Source organism: Lepus europaeus, chromosome 1, assembly GCF_033115175.1.
Source record: "Lepus europaeus isolate LE1 chromosome 1, mLepTim1.pri, whole genome shotgun sequence".
In the NCBI taxonomy this organism is placed as follows: Eukaryota; Metazoa; Chordata; class Mammalia; order Lagomorpha; family Leporidae; genus Lepus; species Lepus europaeus.
The window spans coordinates 162,990,912-163,010,968 of record NC_084827.1 but is presented as its reverse complement, the minus strand read 5'-3'; the positions used below and the strand labels follow the sequence as shown (position 1 = coordinate 163,010,968).

Sequence of the window (20,057 nt, the reverse complement as noted above, 5' to 3'; positions counted from 1 at the left end):
TTTGTATTTTTCCTGATCAGTTTGCTAAGAGAGCATAAAAAAAAAAAAAATTTTTTTTTTTTTGACAGGCAGAGTTAGACAGTGAGAGAGACAGAGAGAAAGGTCTTCCTTCCGTTGGTTCACCCCCCCAAATGGCTGCTATGGCTGGTGTGCTGCGCTGATCCGAAGCCAGGAGCCAGGTGCTTATCCTGGTCTCCCATGCGGGTGCAAGGCCCAAATACTTGGGCCATCCTCCACTGCCTTCCCGGGCCACAGCAGAGAGTTGGACTGGAAGAGGAGCAACCAGGACAGAATACGGTGCCCCAACCGGGACTAGAACCCGGGGTGCCAGCACTGCAGGCGGAGGATTAGCCAAGTGAGCAGTGAAAAAGATTACTTTTAGCCTTTCTTTTTTAATGTGCAGATTTTAAAGTTACCTAGTTCCTAGTTCCTAAAATTTATTCACATGAGGGGCAGAGACAGATAACACAGTTCCCACCCACTGGTTCGCTCCCCAAATGCCCATGATAGCTGGGACTGGGCCAGGTCAAAGCCAGGAGCTGGCTGGAGTTTGGTCCAGGTCTTCCATATAAATGGCAGTAATCCAATTACTTGATCCTTTACTACTGTCTCCCAGTGTCTACACTTGCAGGAAGCTAGAGTCAGGTACTGAACACAAGTACCATATAGAGAATGTGGGTATCTTAACAGCTAGGCTAAATGTCAGCCGTTTGTTTTGTTTTTAAAACACTTTACTGGGGGCCCGCATTCTAGCGTGGCAGGTAAAGCCGCCACCTGTGATCCTGGCATCCCATATGGGCACTGGTTTGAGTCCTAGATGCCCCACTTCCAATCCAGCTCCCTGCTAATATGCCTGGGAAAGCAGTGAAGGTGGCCCAAGTGCTTGGGCCACTACACCCACATGGGAAACTTGAAGAGGCTCCTAGTTTTGGTTTGGCCCAGTCCTAACCATTGTGGCCATTTGGGAAGCAAACCAGCTAATGGAGGATCTCTCTCTCTGTAACTATGCCTTTCAAATATATGTATATATACACACACACACAAATATATGTGTCTGTGTGTGTATATATACATATATATACATATATATATTTATATTTAAAAAAGCACTTCAGCTGTATACCACAGGTTTTTACATTTTGTATCTTCACTATCATCCAATTCAAAACATTTTCCAATTTCCTTTGTGACTTCCTGTTTGACCCATGGGTTATCTACAATTCTTAATGCCTGAACAATTAGGGACTTTTCAATTCTTTTTCCTTTTCCTTGCTTAATCCCACTACAGTCAGAGAACACTCTACTAATTTTTTCTGAAAAAGACTGAGGCTTGCTTGATGGATCATTTCTGGTAAATGTTTTCAGATGCAATTAAAAAGAGCACGTAGGGGCATTTGGCACAGTGGTTAAGACGCTATTTGGGACACCTGCCTCTCACACTGGAGTCATGGCTCCACTTCAATTTCCAGCTTCCTTGGAAGGCAGCAGATGATGGCTAAAGAATTTAGGTTCCTGCTATTCACAATGGGGGTCCAGTCTTGGGCATCTGAGGAGTGAAACAGTGAATGGATGATACATCTCGCTGCTTCTGTGCCTGTCAAATAAAAATATTTTTTTTAAAAAAGAACATGTATACTTCTGATTAAGAGTGCCATGTTCTATATATGTCAATTAAGCTAGGTAAATTGTGGTGTTCACATTTTCTATTTGTTCTGTTTTGGAAACAATGTATTAAAATATTTTTCCAAAAATTAAATTCTATAACGTTTCAGTAAAAAAGAAAAATCTCACTTCATTCTATGGTTGCTGTTCCAAATGTTTTCCTTAGGCTGCTGACAGCCATACCTTTGTATATCCCCATGCCAGTGAGTAGCAGAAATAGTGGGCAGCTTGGAAGGTGTGCTCTGAAGGTTACTAACACCTCTCCTTGCCCTGTACCCCCACTGCAACAGTCACAGGCTCCTTAATACCTTTGAACAAAGAAGCCAAAAGCAAGAGTTGGCTGTGTCCTGCTGACAGGCCTGGAAACAACTCTGGAGACATGCTCTAAGTCCTGAACTCCTTGGGTGAGAAAAATTACAATCCATAACAGAATGCCTCAAGCATCACTTCTTCACTTCCAGAAGTCTCTCCCGTTCACCGGCTCTATATCCCAGAAGGGAGGAGCTATTCCAGCAAGATTAACTCTATCAGGCAAGGGGCACCATTCCAGCCTCCCAAACAGCGTCACACACCGGTTGGTTGCTCTCAAAGATCAGTCCACAAAGGAACCATCACTGCCCTCTCGGCAGGGTAATATGTATGCAGGAGTGAGACAAGCATTATTTGACCAAAGTACCTATAACGACAGAATGAAAATCTCCAGTTTAAAGGAAAAATTATTTTTACAAAAACAAAGAAGCATGTTTTATTTCAATCCTGTTGAGGGTGTGAGAGGGATGCAAAACACAAAATAAGGAGAGGGATCTTTTCATATAATACAACATTAAGATCAACTACAAGGAGTAATACTCATTCCACCCCTTCCCCACCAACTCGTCTGTGGGTTCCAAGGCCAGATGAGAACAGAAGGGACAAGAGTTAAGACACTATTGGCACAGGCACATGGCCAATGCACCGAAAGATGGAGAGAGAAGAGAATTTCTCAGGGAGCAAGGCCCTGGGCCTCAGTTGCTTCCTAAGTGGAGGGAAAATGAGAAAACTTTGGCTCATCTGAAAGACAGATGAAAGCAGCAGGCAGGCGGTTGTCAAAAATCAGGGTTACACCAGCTGGACTCTAGATCACAGACCACCGGCTGAAGGGAGTCAGGACGTCTATGCTGTCCGTGCCAATTTTGTTTTCTCCTGGACTCCTCCCCTCCTCCCCAGGCTGTTGAGAGCTGGGCTCATTTTCCTCTTCATTTTGGAAGGAAGGGGAGCAAGTGCTTATTCTACCCATCCTGCATCTAGGCTCTTCAGTGACTCCTTTCTTGCTCTAAAGAGACAGAAGCCAACTAACAAGGCCGGCTTCCTGCTGAAAGTCGGCTTGCACGAGCCCTTGTGTTGGCACAGCTGCCTCTGCAGAGGTTTCTCTGAGCCCAAGCTTGACAGACTCCCCACACTTGTTCACTCAACTGTGTGTGACACGGACAGAAAGACTTGGTCTCCCTCTAGAGCTGGATTAGCAACCCCATCTTTGGAGATGGGATATGAGAGAGAGAGAGAGAGAGAGAGAAAGAGAGAGAGAAGGAGGGAGGGAGGGAGGGAGGGAGAGGGAAAGGGAGAGGGAGAGAGAGAGAGGGAAAGGGAGAGGGAGAGAGGGAGAGAGGGAGGGAGAGAGGGAGGGAGAGAGGGAGGGAGGGAGGGAGGGAGAGGGAAAGGGAGAGGGAGAGAGGGAGAGGGAAAGGGAGAGGGAGAGAGGGAGAGAAAGGTGCTAGCAGGGGGAAGAACTGGGGGCCAGCAAGGCAGTTCACACCAGGCTATAGGTTCAAGCCTGTGGACTGTGACCAGAGCAAGCTAAAGCTCCAGAGAAGGAAGGGCAATTCTGCGGCACGATATGAACAAGTCAAAAACATTTTAGTGGTAACCCTGTCGTTCCCATAGACCACAAGACAAATGTGTCCAAAAAAATAAAAAAAGACTTGAGTGAGCAGAGTCCAGCCCTCCATCTTACATCTGAATAAAATTAACTCATTTAGCTAATACTGCTTCAAATACAATCATGAAGACAGATGGAGCTGCTGAAACCCACTAAAACAAAGAATGGATCAAGTAGCCTGTAACTTTAACCTCAGGCACCTCCCTTTTAGAAGCCACCCGGAAAACACCTTTGAAGACTTGGACTGACACCCAGGTCCACTGCCACCGCTCTTGCCCACGTCAATACCCTTCCAGGACAGCCTGAAGAATTAAGACATCTGTTTTAAGCTTAATATGAGGAAGTGATAAAAGGAAAAGCACTGCTTTGGAAAAGCTAGCAGCTAAAGCCGGAAACAAGGTTAAGGTCCTGGTGGTGTCCAGGACTCAGAGTAGAAGGGGAGAAGGGAGGGGAACAGGCGGTGGGGTCCTGCTGTCCTTTGGCTTCACATCTTTCTCTTGCCTCCCATTCCTCCCAACAGCTCAACGCAGCTATGGGCCTGCCAGAGGGGATGTAATGCCCAGACCAATGTTTTATTGAGCTTATGCAGCTAACAGACTTGTAAACAGTGCCAACTGACAAAGTTTTGCTGAATATTACAACTGTGTCTACTAAACACACCTCTCTCTGAGATTTAAAAACAAAACCAAAGTAAACAAATACTGAGAGAGAGAATGAAGAGACACATCTTGAGTCTTCCAGGAAGGCAAAATAAAATGCCACATGGCTTGGTCCCAGGCGGTCACCATGCCTAGAGTGCTGCTGCTATCACCACCGTCTCCCCTCCAGGCCAGCAGCTGGGGAGGGGAGGGGAGCAAGGTCATCGTGGGCATGCTGCAAACACAGCATTTGCTGGTGTTGACACCCTCCTGGGGCTGTGATGGCAGACTGCTGTGTCAGGAGCCCATTTCCTGGGAGTAGCAGAAGGAGCCCAGGTCCTCAAGGCAGCCTGAGATGGCAGCCCACACACCTCAGCAGGGGGACCTCGCCCCTTTTCTCCAGTGCGGTTCAGCATTGAGGTTGTCTATTCCCGGTTGGCGATAAAACCTGAGCTGTTTTCCTCGTAGGTTGCCCCTCCCTTCCCCAACCTGGGGAGTAGTGGAAGAGGGCGGGGGAGGATCACTGAGGGGGCAGGGGGATACCCCGGGGATCGGTGACTTGGCCCTCTTGCAGGTTCTTCACCAGTTGTGCAAGCCAGCGTTTCGTGGTGGTGTCATCTTTTAGCACCTGGGCGAAGGTTGTGTCCTTCAGCTGGTCAGGGAGGCACTGCCTGAGTGCTTCACGTGCCCTACATCAGAAACAAACAAACCAACCAGGGAGACCAACACATAAACCCACATTTTGGGGACAGGGAAGAACCCCTTCTTAGATATATATATATATATATATATATATATTATATATACATACACACACACAGTATCCTGGGAATCTATGGTTCTGTCAAGTAACATTAAGAAGCTTTTAAAATTCTCTAAAGTTTCTACCACGATGAGGCTCAGAAATCTTCAGGATCGGTAGTCTGCAAGCATTCTCAAAATGATACCCCCAATGCAGAATTTCAAGAAAAAGCAAAATGGAATAAGATGGTGCAACAGTTTACTTCAATTCAAACTGCTTTCTGATTTATTACAGTAAATGTTGATAAAATACTTATGTTAGAAATAAATGGGTTATAGTAAATGAAATATTTCAAAAATCCGTACAGTAACAGAGGATAGGACCTCACTTATAGTTTGAAAATTTCTACACTAAATTAACATTATCATTACAGAAATTGCTTCACTTTTGTATTTTAAAACCTTAATAAGAGATGAGCAATAAAAACATAACTATGGTAGCAGCATTATCAGTTGAACTTTAAAATGTTTCATTTTCTTTGAAAAGATGACCAGCAGAAAGTCAAATCTGAAAACCTAAAAAAGGCAAATGTTAACTACTTAAAGCACTAGAGTTATTCTAAACAAAGTTATAGCTTTTGTGCTCAGATTTGTTTGCATCATACAAGTAGAATTTTAAACACAGTTTCAACCTTTGGTGAAAACAGGAACCACTGAAGAACAGAACAAAATGCTCAAAAGAAACAGGTAGGGCTTAAATAACCTCAGGGACCGGAGACTATGTTCACATTAAATCAAGCTTTCACTATTCCTAGGAATACAGAAATCACTCCATTATGTGGTTTAGCAGAATCTGAGGAACTGGCTTTCAGCATGAATTATGAATTTGCATAGCAAAAGGTCAAACATTTCTAAAGTACATTATATCTACAATGTATGCTTTCTGGCAGAAAGATTATGAACACAGGAAAATAAAATAATTATTTCTAAGGACTTTACAGGAATCAAGGAGAGAACTGGAAACAATTTGAGTCCTCTGGGCTATTTCTTTCTAAGAGACCTTTGAAAGTACACAACTCTTTCTGACCAAGTGGAGTTACAACACAAAGCTGAAACCACAAGGCTTCCCTTGAAACTGTCTGAATTCTCCGGAATTTAAGAATAGCATAAAGATTTACAGTGGAAGATAGAACCCTGATGGATTTTTAAATTCAGCACTTCAAATTTTAAAAGGAATTTAAATTCTATTCCAGATAAACTAAATACAGTTGTATTCTTTCCCTGTTCTAAAGATACAGGAGCTATATAGCATGAGATAGGGAAGCCACTCAAGAGAGTATTTCCCTAAAAAGTCTACAAATCCTGTAAGTGTTTACCTGGGATTATCTGAGAGGCGAAGGTAACATCTTACTACATGCTTCAGCAGACGGGCAGAAGGCTCTTTGGATAGTTGCAGGACCATTTTACCCTGTTTCCCCCCAAACAGGGGGAGAGATAGGAAAAAATACACAAAACAAAATAATTCTAATTGACATCAGATCAGACAGTCAGAGTCATTATACAAGGTTCCAGAACTGTTATTTCTAGTTAGCAAACAAGCTGCTTAGTGCCAACTGCAAAGGGACTAAGCTGAGTGAGCAGAAGTAGTTGCAAAGGAGTAGAAATGAAAGAACTCACCAAGATCATGGCGACATGGGAGAAACGTTCATATGTCTGACATATGTAAGCCAACCCAGTGTCATCTAAGAGGATCTTCTGGAGGATGAATGTGGCAACCTGGAGTAAACAAAATTAATAAAGCCAAAAAGTCGCTCACACTTGTCTCCCAATCAAATGTTCATTTTCCCAGGCACGACCATCAATCAGACCTAAGCAAGCAGAAACTCTTGCACATTATACACAATATACTCTATCATTCCAATATATATACATATGATTTTTTTAAAAAAAGAATTTCTTGTTTACATGCTTTTGATTTTTTATTAATGTTTGCTTATTTATTTATTTTCATCTTGAAAAGCAGAGAAATCTTCCATCTGCTGCTTCACTCCCCAAATGCCTGAAACAGCCAGGGCTGGGCCAAGCTGAAGCTGGAAGCCTGGAACTCCATCCAGGTCTCCCATGTGGGTGACAGAAACCCAAGTGTTCTGGCTACCAGCTGCTGTCTTCCAGGTGTGTTAGCAGGAAGCTGGATGGGAAGCAGAGTAACCAGATCTCAAAATAGCAACTCTGACATGAGATGTGAGTGCCCCAAATGGCAGCTTAACTCACTGTGTATCACAATGCCTGCCCAACATTCATATTTTTAGTATTTGCACATTACATAGACATAACATGAATTATTTACTTATTAAGATTTCTTTACATTATTTCTAACATTTCAGTATTATGTAGGATGTGTATACATTATTATAGCTATATATTCATGCATTCATAATTATGTCCTTAGTATTTCTAGGGGTAGAAGCACTGAAAAGCACAAACAAAATCTTAAGATCTCAGATTTCCAAAAGTGGCACGTGAGGATGTTAGGTGCCCAAATGCTCAGAAAAATTGCATATAAAAGCTCTTCTACCTAAGAACTTAGAATTTATAAATGTTCTCCGACATGAACAAAGCTACATCCCACAGCCAAAACAACATCAATGCGACCAACAATCGGGCTTCCCTTGGAGGCTTAAAAAAAAAAAAGCCGCAATTAACCCCATCCTATCTGATAAGGGAAAAGCAGTGAAGGGGTAAAAACTGCTGTCAGGAAGAGATACACAATTTTAATGGAAGCAAACAGAAATAAAAAGATCAAAAGCTGAGAGTGATAGGAAAACAATGAATGTTAGAATTAGAAAAGTAAGCATGTGAGGTACAGTTCCATATTTGGAGACACTGAAGACAACAAACAAGTCACATAATATAAGTCTGTCTATGGGGTGGGATGAGAACTGGGTTCAGAAGAAAGAGATACATTTAGTGTTTAACTAGATATCCTTTAGAGTGGTAGGGGTTTTTAAATGATCATTTTATCATAATTTCTATTCAAGAGAAAAACAATTCATACAAGGTTCAAAATGCTGAAGAAAGGTGAAAAACTATGCCACGAACACAAATCTGCAGCGCAAGACCCAAACACAACGTAGACTCTGTAAGAGGCACATACCGTTTTAGAAAGTTCACTTCCAGATTCCATAATGCGCAAACACAAAGGAATAATTTCTGTTGTTAATAAAAAGTTGATTACTTCTTGCTCATCTGTTTTTACGAGGGCCCCTAAAGAAAATACAAACAAAATTGCTTCAGACGGGGTTTCCAGTTAAAATTAACTTTGTTCACCTAATGAATCCTGGGAATTTAAATTAAGAGAACACAAACTGTGGTTTTTATGACAAGGAATCAGATTCCTGTATATGTTTAAAAAGAAAAAAAGGTAGAAGAAAAAGCACAAGTTGACTATCAGCTACACTGAAAGATGAGATACCAAGTTTGTCAATCATGTAGTCAGCAGCAGTCAATCATCTAAAGAACATTATCATCATTCCTGGTAGACAATCTTTTTTTTTCCATTTTAAAGATTTATTTTATTTGAAAGTCAGAGCTACACAGAGAGAGGAGAGGCAGAGAAAGAGAGAGGTCTTCTATCCATTGGTTCACTCCCCGAATGGCTGCAAAGGCCGGAGCTGAAGCCAGGAGCCAGGAGCTTCTTCCTGGTCTCCCATGCAGGTGCAGAGGCCCAAGGACTTGGGCCATCCTTAATTGCTTTCCCAGGCCATAGCAGAGAGCTGGATCAGAAATGAAGCAGCCGGGTCTTGAACCAGCGCCCATATGGGATGCCAGCGCTTCATGCCAGGGTGTTAACCCGCTGCACCACAGCGCCGGCCCCTTGGTAGACAATCTTAGAATAATATCACCAATCCATTCTGCACTTGTTTTAGGTAAGTGAAGAGAATTCTTCATCAGTATTTTTCTATTTATTTATTTGAGAGGTAGAGTTACAGACAATGAGAAGAAGAGACAGAGAGAAAACTCTTCCTTCCATTGGTTAGCTCTCTAAATAGCTGTAACGGCTGAAGCCAGGAGCCTCTTCCCAGTCTCCCACATGGGTGCTGGGGCCCAAGCACTTGGGCCTTCTTCTGCTTTCTCAGGCCATAGCAGAGAGTTGGATTGGAGGAGGGGCAGCCAGAACTAGAACTGTTGCCCATATGGAATGCCAGCGCCGCAGGCGGAGGATTAACTTACTTTGCCACGGCACCCGCCCCTCTTTATCAGTATTAAAGCACATTCCCAGGTAGCAAAGTAACGGTGCCAATTTGGATCTTTTTTCCACAATGGGCATAAACACTATTACTCTGTAGATAATTGCCCTTTATCCTCCCAAAGAGCACAAACATTGTACCTTACATTCAAGAGAAAAACAATTATACACAAGAAACAGGGACACACTTGGATCCTGGTTCTACAACAACTTCATCTGTATAATAGTTACTTTCCCTTTGTAGGCCCTTTGTAGGCCTATGTTTTTGTTTTTCCTTAATATATATCTATTTATTATTTGAAAGAGTTAGACAGGGAGAGACATCTTCCACTCCCTGGTTCACTCCCCCAAATGCCTGCAACAGCCAGGGAACTCAATCCAGATCTTCTATACATGTGATAGGGACCCATCTACTCGAGTTGATAATCTTCCAGGGTGCACATTAGCTGAAGCTGGAACTGAAGAGCAAAGCTGGGACTCAAAGAGAGCTAGGCACTCTGATATGGGATACAGGCATTCCAGACAGATTTTTAATTTTAAAAATATATATTTGTCAGACAGAACAACAGAGACAGGAGAGGAGAGAGTTAAGGATCTAAAAACGTCTTATTTTGGCTGGAATTATGTCGATGCTTTAAATAATACATGAGAAACTCTTATAATTAAAAAGCAGAAAAGAATGTATCAGAGTGAGATTTCTAATTACAGCATCATCTGGGGGGAGATGCAAGCAGTAGCATTTATTTGGAGTATATGACATAGTAGTTGTTCCTTAAAAGGAGAATAAAACATTCCTAACAAAAATGTCATGGAGACACCAAACATTTATAGTTTCTTGATTCATAGATCATACTCAGAGGTATGGGAACATACATAACATAAAACAATAAGCCAACAAAATAAAGTTGCGTAATCAGTGCTTTTGTTTTTTGTTCAGTACCAAAAACCAAATAACAAAACTATGAGAAAGACATCAAAGAAAGGAAGAGTGATTTGGAGAAGAAGTCTTCTTGAATGTATTTCATGCCAGAAGTCTGAAGATAGTTCTTCAACTCTCCAAGAGTCTGAAATTCTCAAACAACTGATACCTTATTTTCTTATTTTTTTTAAATTTTTAAATTTTTAATTTTTTTAAAATTTTTGACAGGCAGAGTAGACAGTGAGAGAGAGAGAGACAGAGAGAAAGGTCTTCCTTTTGCCATTGGTTCACCCTCCAATGGCCGCCGCGGTTCGCGCGCTGCGGCCAGCGCACTGTGCTGATCCAATGGCAGGAAACCAGGTGCTTCTCCTGGTCTCCCATGGGGTGCAGGGCCCAAGCACTTGGGACATCCTCCACTGCCTTCCCAGGCCACAGCAGAGAGCTGGCCTGGAAAAGGGGCAACCGGGACAGAATTCGGTGCCCCGACCGGGACTAGAACCCGGTGTGCCGGCGCCGCAAGGCGGAGGATTAGCCTAGTGAGCCGTGGCACTGGCTGACCTTATTTTCTTGAGTAAAAAATACTTTACACACACCTCTCCTTATAAATGTCTGAAGAAATGTTTACTTGGGAATGAAAAAATTTAACTTTGTGTGAAATAGCAGAAGCTAAAGTCTGGAGTTATGGGAGAATTGCTTAGAAGTAAGAATGATCAACCACACTCACACAAAGAAGGAGAAAGTAAGTTCAAATCCAAATTCTTGCTCCTATAATAATATTTGCTGATCAGGTTATTATTTTTTACTCCTCTCTCTCTCTACAATTCTTTTTTTTTTTTTTTTTTTTTTGGACAGGCAGAGTGGATAGTGAGAGAGAGAGAGAGAAAGGTCTTCCTCTTTGCCGCTGGTTCACCCTCCAATGGCTGCTGCGGCCAGTGCATCGCGCTGATCCGAAGCCAGGAGCCAGGTGCTTCTCCTGGTCTCCCATGCGGGTGCAGGGCCCAAGCACTTGGGCCATCCTCCACTGCACTCCCAGGCAATAGCAGAGAGCTGGCCTGGAAGAGGGGCAACCGGGACAGAATCCGGCGCCCCGACTGGGACTAGAACCCAGGGCGCCAGCGCCGCAAGGCGGAGGATTAGCCTGTTAAGCCACAGCGCCAGCCTCTCTACAATTCTGTAAATGTTTTCATATTTTATATGGAATTGAATCCCAGACATTGGGTCTCACAGCTTATTAAAAACATAATAATGATTCCTTAGAAGAGTCAGCATGTTCCTGACACAATGGCACAATCTCAAAGACAGAAGTTAAAAAAAAGCCCCTGGAGGCAAGACTAAAACACCCAAATGGACAGAATGAGGATTTTAGGCTTCTGTAACTTACCAATAACACCAAGGCTGGTGAGCCGAAGATATTCAAAGGGACGCGTTTTGCTGACAGTGTGCAAAAAGGGATACAAAAAAAGTGGGATGTGTGCTGCAAGAAATGCTGACCTGGAAGAAAAAATAATCCCATTCAGAGTCCAGAGCTGAGTTCTAAGGCTCTTGAACATTAAGATTTCCTAGTGGTTAATTTTCTATGACCTATAGAACATGCCAGAGCAAGGATTCCTTAGGAGAGAATGTTACTGGTCATTGGCTACAATCAATGTCAATCAATGTTGTTTTTTGTTTTTTTGTTTTTTTTAAAGATCTATTCATTTGAAAGGCAGAGTTACAGAGAGGCAGAGGTAGAGAGAGAGGTCTTCCATCTGCTGGTCCACTCCCCAACTGGTCGCAAAGGCTGGAGCTGTGCTGATCCAAAGCCAGGAGCCAGAAACCTCTTCCAGGTTTCCCACGAAGGTGCAGGGGCCCAAGGTCTTGGACCAAACAATAGTTCTTTTTTTTTTTTTTTACAGGTAGAGTTAGACAGTGAGAAAGAGAGACGGAGAGAAAGGTCTTCCTTCCATTGGTTCACCCCCTAAATGGCCACCATGGCCGGCGCATAGCGCCGATCTGAAGCCAAGAGCCAGGTACTCCCTCCCGGTCCCCCATGCAGGTGCAGGGCCCAAGCACTTGGGCCATCCTCCACTGCCTTCCCGGGCCACAGCAGAGAGCTGGACTGGAAGAGGAGCAACCGGGACAGAATCCGGCACCCCAACCAGAACTAGAATCCGGGGTGCCGGCACCACAGGCGGAGGATTAGCCTAGTGAGCCACAGCGCCGGCACAACCAATGGCTCTTAAACAGGGCAACTTTGCCCCCTACGGAGCATGTGGTACCATCTGGAAACATTTTAGGCTATCATAACTAAAGGTTACTGAGCGCTATCGGCATCCAGTGGGCAGAAGCCAGAGATGCAGCTATATATCTCACAATTCACGGGACAGTATCCTCCTGTCCTTATCCTTCCACTACAAAGACTTACTGAGCACAAACTGTCAATGGAGGCATCACTGAAAAACTCCAGTCTATATTAGGATGATTAAAAGAACAGGGTTTGAGGAACTGGTTCAAGTCCTGGCAGCTCTGCTTTTAATCCAGTTCCCTGTTAATGTGCCTGGGAAAGCAGCAGAAGATGGCCTAAATACATGGGCTCCTGCTAGCCACGTGGGAGATCCAGATGGTGCTCCAGGCTCCTGGCTTTGGCCTGGCCCAGCCCTGGCCATTGTAGTCATTAGGGGAGTGAACCAGCAGATCAAAGAGCTCTTTCTCTCTGTTTCTCCCTCTGGCATTCAGCCTTTCAAATAAACAGAGTAAGTCTTAAAAAAAAAATACAAAAACATGATTTTCCATGTAATCAGACTAAGTACTTTTCAATTGGTTAACTTAAAATATACAACTGCAGATTTTAAGAGTAGGTCATAAATGTTAGTAAGTGCCCAAGAGTCTTCTAAATTACCCCCATCACCTAATTCATGATTTAATATAATATTCACAGGTGGCAGGTCAACAAAACAAAGGAGTCATTATCAGGTCTGCTGCTGTGCTTAAATGTGCTTTCTTCATTATGGTTAGAACATTTCAGATACTTCAATCAACAGGAAAACAGTTTAATCTACTGTTAATATGTTAGGCAACTAATATGGATAACAGCCTATTATTTGTAGTTACACTTTGTAGCAGATGCAATACCTAAGATTTTAAAAATTGTATTTGAAAGGCAGACAGAGATCTCCCATCTACTGGTTCACTCCTCAAATGACCACAACAGCTCGGGGTGAACCAGGCTGAAGCCATATGGCTGGCACGGACCCAAGTACTTAGCCATCACCTGCTGCTTCCCAGGGTGTGCATTAGCAGGAAGCTGGGATTGGCTCGGGTTTGAGACCAAACTGTACTGCTATCTCAAGCAGTGTCTTAACCATTGTGCCGAATTCTGCAAAAGACTGCCTACAACAGCTGCAGGTGGGCCAGGCTAAAGCCAGGAGCCTAGAACTCAGTTTAAGTCCTCTGTGTGGGTAGCAGGAACCTAAGTACTCAAGCTATCATGTGCTGCTTCCCAGGATGCACATGAGCAAGAAGCTGGACCAAAAGCACAGCTGGGACTGGAACCAGGCACTCACAGATGGCATGCAGGTGTCCTAAGAGGAATCTCAACCACAGTGAAAATACCTGACTCATCAACACCGCTCTTTCAGCGCACTGCTAGGTATGGGTACGAAGGAAGTTAGAGTCCTAAAGATTCATATCCACACATACACTGCACACCCCACCGCCTGCCCTCCTCTCATCACACAGCAAAGGGTTAGGACCATATTCAACAGACACTTTCCTCACTGACTCACACAAAGCATTTACCTGGTTTCTGGGTGTGATGCCACACATTGCAGTAATGCCAGAGCATTGCAAACTCTGTTAGACTGGTGTGCTGTCAAGGTAGGTGGGTTGATAGATGGATAAATATTTACAATTTCCTAAAAAACAGAGAAACAAGAAATAATTAATCAAAAATTAATTCCCACATTGCTAAGGTAACAAACAAAAAACCTAAAACCCCAAATTTTTTCTTTTTTAAAATATTTATTTACTTGAAAGAGCTACACAGAGAGAGAAGGAAAGGCAGAGACAGAGAGAGAGAGAGGTCTTCCATCTGCTGGTTCACTCCCCAAATGGCTGCAACAACCAGAGCTGAGCCAATCCAAAGCCAGGAGCCAGGAGCCTCTTCCGGGTCTCCAATGTGGATGCAGGGGTCCAAGGACTTGGACCATCTTCTGCTTCGCCAGGCCATAGCAGAAAGCTGGATCGAAAGTGGACTTGAACCAGTGCTCGTATGGGATGCTGGCACTGCAGGCAGCGGCTTTACCCACTACACCACAGACCCCCTGACCCTCAATCTCTTAATTCCATAGATCCCAACAGAATTGAACCACCAAAGGAGTAGAAATAAACAAACGGGCTGGCATTCTGGTGTATCAAGTAAAGCTGCCACCTGCAATACCAGCATCCCATGTGGGCACCAACTTGAGTCCCAGCTACTCCGCTTCTGATCCAGCTCCCTGCTAAAGGGAAAGCAGCAGAAGATGGCTCAAGTGCTTGGGCCCCTGCATCCAAGTGGAAGACCCAGAAGAAGCTCCTGGCTCTTGGCTTCAGTCGGGCCCAGCCTGGCCATTGTAGTCATCTGGGGAGTAAACCAACAAATGGAAGATCTCTCCCTCTCTTTCTCTGTAATTCTAACTTTGAAATAAGGGCCAGCGCCGTGGCTCAACAGGCTAATCCTCCGCCTTGCAGCGCCGGCACACTGGGTTCTAGTCCCAGTCGGGGTGCCAGATTCTGTCCCGGTTGCCCCTCTTCCAGGCCAGCTCTCTGCTATGGCCCGGGAAGGCAGTGGAGGATGGCCCAAGTGCTTGGGCCCTGCACCCGCATGGGAGACCAGGAGAAGCACCTGGCTCCTGGCTTCGGATCAGCGCGGTGCACCGGCCACTGGAAGGTGAACCAACAGCAAAGGAAGACCTTTCTCTCTGTCTCTCACTGTCCACTCTGCCTGTCAAAAAAATAAAAAATAAAATAAAATAAACCTTAAAAAAGAAAATAAACAATGCTCCTACCCTTTTATTGCAAACATACTTGACTAAGTAGTTAACATAGTTCTATGTGTTTTTCTAGAAAGATTTCTATAGTGGCAACTGTGTTTACCTATAATCTCTTCTTATATAGTTTTTTTTTTTTTTTTTTTTGGACAGGCAGAGTGGATAGTGTGTGTGTGTGAGAGAGAGAGAGAGAGAGAGAGAGAGAAAGGTCTTCCTTTTTGCCGCTGGTTCACCCTCCAATGGCCGCCGCAGCCGGCGCATCTCGCTGATCCGAAGCCAGGAGCCAGGTGCTTCTCTTGGTCTCCCATGCGGGTGCAGGGCCCAAGCACTCGGGCCATCCTCCACTGCACTCCCGGGCCACAGCAGAGAGCTGGCCTGGAAGACGGGCAACCGGGATAGAATCTGGCACCCCAACTGGGACTAGAACCTGGTGTGCCGGCGCTGCAAGGCGGAGGATTAGCCTGTTAAGCAACGGCGCCGGCCTCTTCTTATATCTTATAACTGCTGAGGCATTTGGTGGATTCCTAGAGTTTTATAATTTCTCTTTTTGTCAGCAACCCACTCTAAGTTGTAACAATGCAAGCGTGGGCCAGTAAGGTGTTAAGTCAACTGTTGTGACTCAAGGAAATTTGAGTTTGGTTAGGCAACAAATGCCTCTAGGGGCCAGCACTGTGGTGTAGTGGGTAAAGCCGCCACCTGCAGTGCTGGCATCACATATGGGCACCAGTTTGAGTCCTGGCTACTCCATTTCTGATCCAGCTCTCTGTGATGGCCTAGGAAACCAGTAGAAGATGGCTCAAGTCCTTGGGCCCCTGCACCTGCATGGGAGACCTAAAAGCTCCTGGCTCTTGGCTTCATATCGGCACAGCTCCAGCCTTTGTGGCCAATTGGGAAGTGAACCAGCAGATGTAAGACACACCACCCCCCCCCCCCGCCTCTCCTTCTCTGTGTAACTCTTTCAAATAAATAAATAAATCTTAAAAACAAAAGAACCATGAGTCTATGAATGAGGACATGTACAGACAGCAGTCTCTGTCAAAATGTCATGATTTGCTGAACACAATTCCATTTGCTTTTATTTACTTGAGAGGCAGAGAGACAGAGTCCCTATCTGCTGATTCACTTCTCAAATGTCTGTAATGGCTAGGACTGGGCCAGGGCCAAAGCTGGAGCCAGGATGAAATTGAGGTCTCCTATATGGGTGGCAGGAAGCTAGAGTTAGGAGCTGGAGCTGGAGGTGGAGGTTGAATCTAAGTACTCCAAAGATGTGGGATACAGGCATCTTAACTGCCATGTTAAATGTCTGCTTCCGATTTCATCCATTCAGATTTATTTTATTTATTTGAAAGGCAGAGTTACAGACAAAAAGGGAGAGAGAAATGGAGAGGGTCAGGGAGAGAGGGAGAAGGAGAGACAAGGGAGGGAAAGGGAACAGGCGAGGGAGAGGAGGAGAGAAAGAAAGAATTTTCTATCTGCTGATTCACTCTCCAAATGGCTGCAATGGCCAGGGCTGGTCCAAGTTGAAGTCACAGCAAGATCTGGGTCTCTGACGCGGCTGCAGGAGCCCAAGCACTTGGGTCATCTTCAACCACTTTTCCAGGCACATTAGCAGGGAGCTGGATTGGAAGTGGAGCAGCCAGGACTTGAACTGGGTAAGCTAAATGGGATACTGCCGCTGCAGGTGGTGGCTTCACTGGCTGCGTCACAGCTCTGGCCCCTCAGTACTCCAAAAGCAATGTTTCTCAGGGTAGTTCTTAGACTATTCACATGAAAACCACTTGGAGGTGGGGGAAATACCTGTTTAAACAGATTTTAGGGCCCACCTCAGGCTGACTTAATTGAATCTCTTGGGTAGAATCCAAAAATCTGCAATTTAACATCTTAGGCTTTTCTAAACAGGTTCTTACAAATGTTTAAAGAATCACCCTGAAGTCTTCAGAATGATTTGAGTAAAAGTAGTGAAGTATACAAGTGTGAGAACAGGGCTGAATTGCCATTCATGGACATACACTCACCTGTAAAAGTGCTGCAATAGTACCAAACGAATGCCATAGCATGGGTGCAAGGTCAGGAACAGATTCCCGCTTCTTACTTAGCTCCAGCAAAGCATTTTCCCTTGTCTCAGGACTAGACAACTCGTTGATCCACTGATAGATCTTTTCTCTATCCACTTGAGCCAGTGCAGTAGGCACGGGCTTCAGACAAAAACAAAGGAAAAATGAGTTTATTAGAGTCAATGTAAGTCTTACAGTGTAATAATGCTTTAAAGGGAATATATGTTTCATATAAATACCAGGAGAGTTTTCCTAAATACCCATATTTGATGTAAACTAATTCAATCTCTTTGGCAGTTAATAGATGAAAACTTAAAATGCACACACTCTTTAATAATTCCATGTTTAGAAAATGGCCGGCGCCGTGGCTTAACAGGCTAATCCTCCGCCTCGTGGCGCCGGCACACCGGGTTCTAGTCCCGGTTGGGGCGCCGGATTCTATCCCGGTTGCCCCTCTTCCAGGCCAGCTCTCTGCTATGGCCTGGGAAGGCAGTGGAGGATGGTCCAAGTCCTTGGGTCTTGCACCCCATGGGAGACCAGGAGAGGCACCTGGCTCCTGGCTTCGGATTGGTGAGATGTGCCGGCCGCAGCGGCCATTGGAGGGTGAACTAGCGTCAAAAAGGAAGACCTTTCTCTCTGTCTCTCTCACTATCCACTCTGCCTGTCAAAAATAAAAATAAATTTAAAAAAATAATAATAATAAAAAAAGAAATTAATCCTACATTTAGTATATCCCAATTGGGTTGTACTGAAGGTATGCCAGAATGTTTACTGCTGGGCTGTTTTAAAGCAGAAAAGTAATAAATACTAATCAATATAGGACTGGTTAAATATGTACTGGTACATTTTTACAATGAATTATTATGTAATCCTTTTATTTAAGGAGCCAGGTGCTTCCTCCTGGTCTCCCACTGCCTTTCTGGGCCACAGCAGAGAGCTGGACTGGAAGAGGAGCAACTGGGATTAGAACCCAGCACCTATATGGGATGCCAGCGCTACAGGCGGCGGATTAACCAAGTGAGCCACGGCGCCAGCCCCAAATAAATAAATCAATCTTAAAAAAAAAAAATCTGGCCGGCGCTGCGGCTCAACAGGCTAATCCTCCGCCTAGTGGCGCCGGCATACCGGGTTCTAGTCCCGGTCGGGGCACCGGATTCTGTCCCGATTGCCCCTCTTCCAGGCCAGCTCTCTGCTGTGGCCTGGGAAGGCAGTGGAGGATGTCCCAAGTGCTTGGGCCCTGCACCCCATGGGAGACCAGGAGAAGCACCTGGCTCCTGGCTTCAGATCAGCGCGATGCGCCGGCCACAGCGGCCATTGGAGGGTGAACCAACGGCAAAAAGGAAGAGCTTTCTCTCTGTCTCTCTCTCTCACTGTCCACTCTGCCTGTCAAAAAAAAAAAAAAAAAAAGGGCCGGCGCCGTGGCTCAACAGGCTAATCCTCCGCCTTGCGGCGCCGGCACACCGGGTTCTAGTCCCGGTCGGGGCACCGATCCTGTCCCGGTTGCCCCTCTTCCAGGCCAGCTCTCTGCTGTGGCCAGGGAGTGCAGTGGAGGATGGCCCAAGTCCTTGGGTCCTGCACCCCATGGGAGACCAGGAGAAGTACCTGGCTCCTGCCATCAGAACAGCGCGGTGCGCCGGCCGCAGCGCGCTACCGCGGCGGCCATTAGAGGGTGAACCAACGGCAAAGGAAGACCTTTCTCTCTGTCTCTCTCTCACTGTCCACTCTGCCTGTCAAAAATTAAAAAAAAAAAAATCTGCTTATATGTACTGATACCACACTTTAAAAAAAAAAAAGAGATGAACAGCATATGTTTCCCTTAAAACATGCATTTTAAATTCTTATACATTTACATACAGAATTTCCAGAAGTGCACATAAGAAACATAATGGCAGTTACCTCCATGGATGAGGATCCACATGGGACACTTGGTTTTCCTTTTATACAGTAAAACTCTCCACATCATACTTTTTTGAAGTTTATTTATTTCTATTTGTTTGAAAGGCTGAGAGGGAGCGAGACTTTACATCTGCTGGTTCGCTTTCCAAATGCCTGCTATGGCCGGGACTAGGCCAGGCTGAAGCCAGGAACTCTACCTAGGACCCAAGTACTGCTGTCTCCCAGGACGGATATCAGCAGGATGCTGGATCAGAAGCCAAAGTAGGACTCGATCCCAGGGTCACCAACATGTGGGATGTGGGTGTCATAAGTGGCAGCTTAATGGGTTATCCACAATACCTGCCTCATAAGGTTTTTTTTTTTTTAATATCCCTATGCCCTATAATGGTTCTTTTAAATAATTTATTCATGTGAAAGGCAGAAAGACAGAGATGGATAGACACAAAGAGAGATTTCCCATCCACTGGATCACTCTCCAAATGCCTGCCAATACACAGGAGTGGGCTGGACCAAGTTGAAGTCAGAAACTGGAACTCATCCTAGGTCTCCCACTTGGGTGACAGGAACCCAACCACTTGAGGCATTACTGGTGGTACCCAGGATACGCATTAGCAGAAAGCTGAACTGGAAGTAGCTAAGGACATGAAATCAGCACCCCAACATGTGATACAGATGTCCCAAGTGTGATCTGAAAAACCATTACGCCAAAAGCCCACCCCTATAAAAGCTTCTGAGATAGAAAGTTATGTTTTTTTTTTCCTAAGATTTTTATTAATTTATTTGAGAGGCAGTTACAGATAGTGAGAGGGAGAGACAGAGAGAGAGGCCTTCCATCCGCTGGTTCACTCTTCAAATGGCCGCATAGCCAGAGCTGTGCCAATCCAAACCCAGGAGCCAGAAGCTCTTCTGGGTCTTTCCTGTGGGTGCAGGTGCCCAAGCACTGGGTCATCTTCTACTACTTTCCCAGGCCACAGTAGAGA

General features: G+C 44.8%; 2 protein-coding genes across 3 annotated transcripts in view; both read right to left on the bottom strand.

Annotated features, from left to right (window-relative positions):
- The window catches only part of PLCD4 (phospholipase C delta 4), a 32,930-nt gene extending 30,619 nt beyond the window's left edge, over positions 1-2,311 (bottom strand). The window contains exon 1 of the mRNA XM_062191920.1: positions 1,428-2,311. The gene's annotated coding sequence lies outside the window, so the exon portion shown is untranslated. The remainder of the gene's footprint in view (positions 1-1,427) is intronic.
- A 67-nt stretch (positions 2,312-2,378) lies between these two features.
- Positions 2,379-20,057, bottom strand: part of CNOT9 (CCR4-NOT transcription complex subunit 9) — a 28,440-nt gene continuing 10,761 nt past the window's right edge. Inside the window, exons 2-8 of one of the 2 annotated variants that reach the window (XM_062191974.1) lie at positions 17,143-17,322; positions 13,899-14,014; positions 11,503-11,612; positions 8,111-8,220; positions 6,634-6,732; positions 6,333-6,424; positions 2,379-4,904 (exon numbers count right to left, since the gene is read on the bottom strand). In XM_062191974.1, coding sequence (XP_062047958.1) covers positions 4,736-4,904; positions 6,333-6,424; positions 6,634-6,732; positions 8,111-8,220; positions 11,503-11,612; positions 13,899-14,014; positions 17,143-17,322 — 876 coding nt within the window. In that variant the 3' untranslated portion in view covers positions 2,379-4,735. Of the gene's footprint in view, positions 4,905-5,007; positions 5,533-6,332; positions 6,425-6,633; positions 6,733-8,110; positions 8,221-11,502; positions 11,613-13,898; positions 14,015-17,142; positions 17,323-20,057 lie in introns of those variants that run through there. The other variant, XM_062191983.1, reaches the window with a different exon arrangement.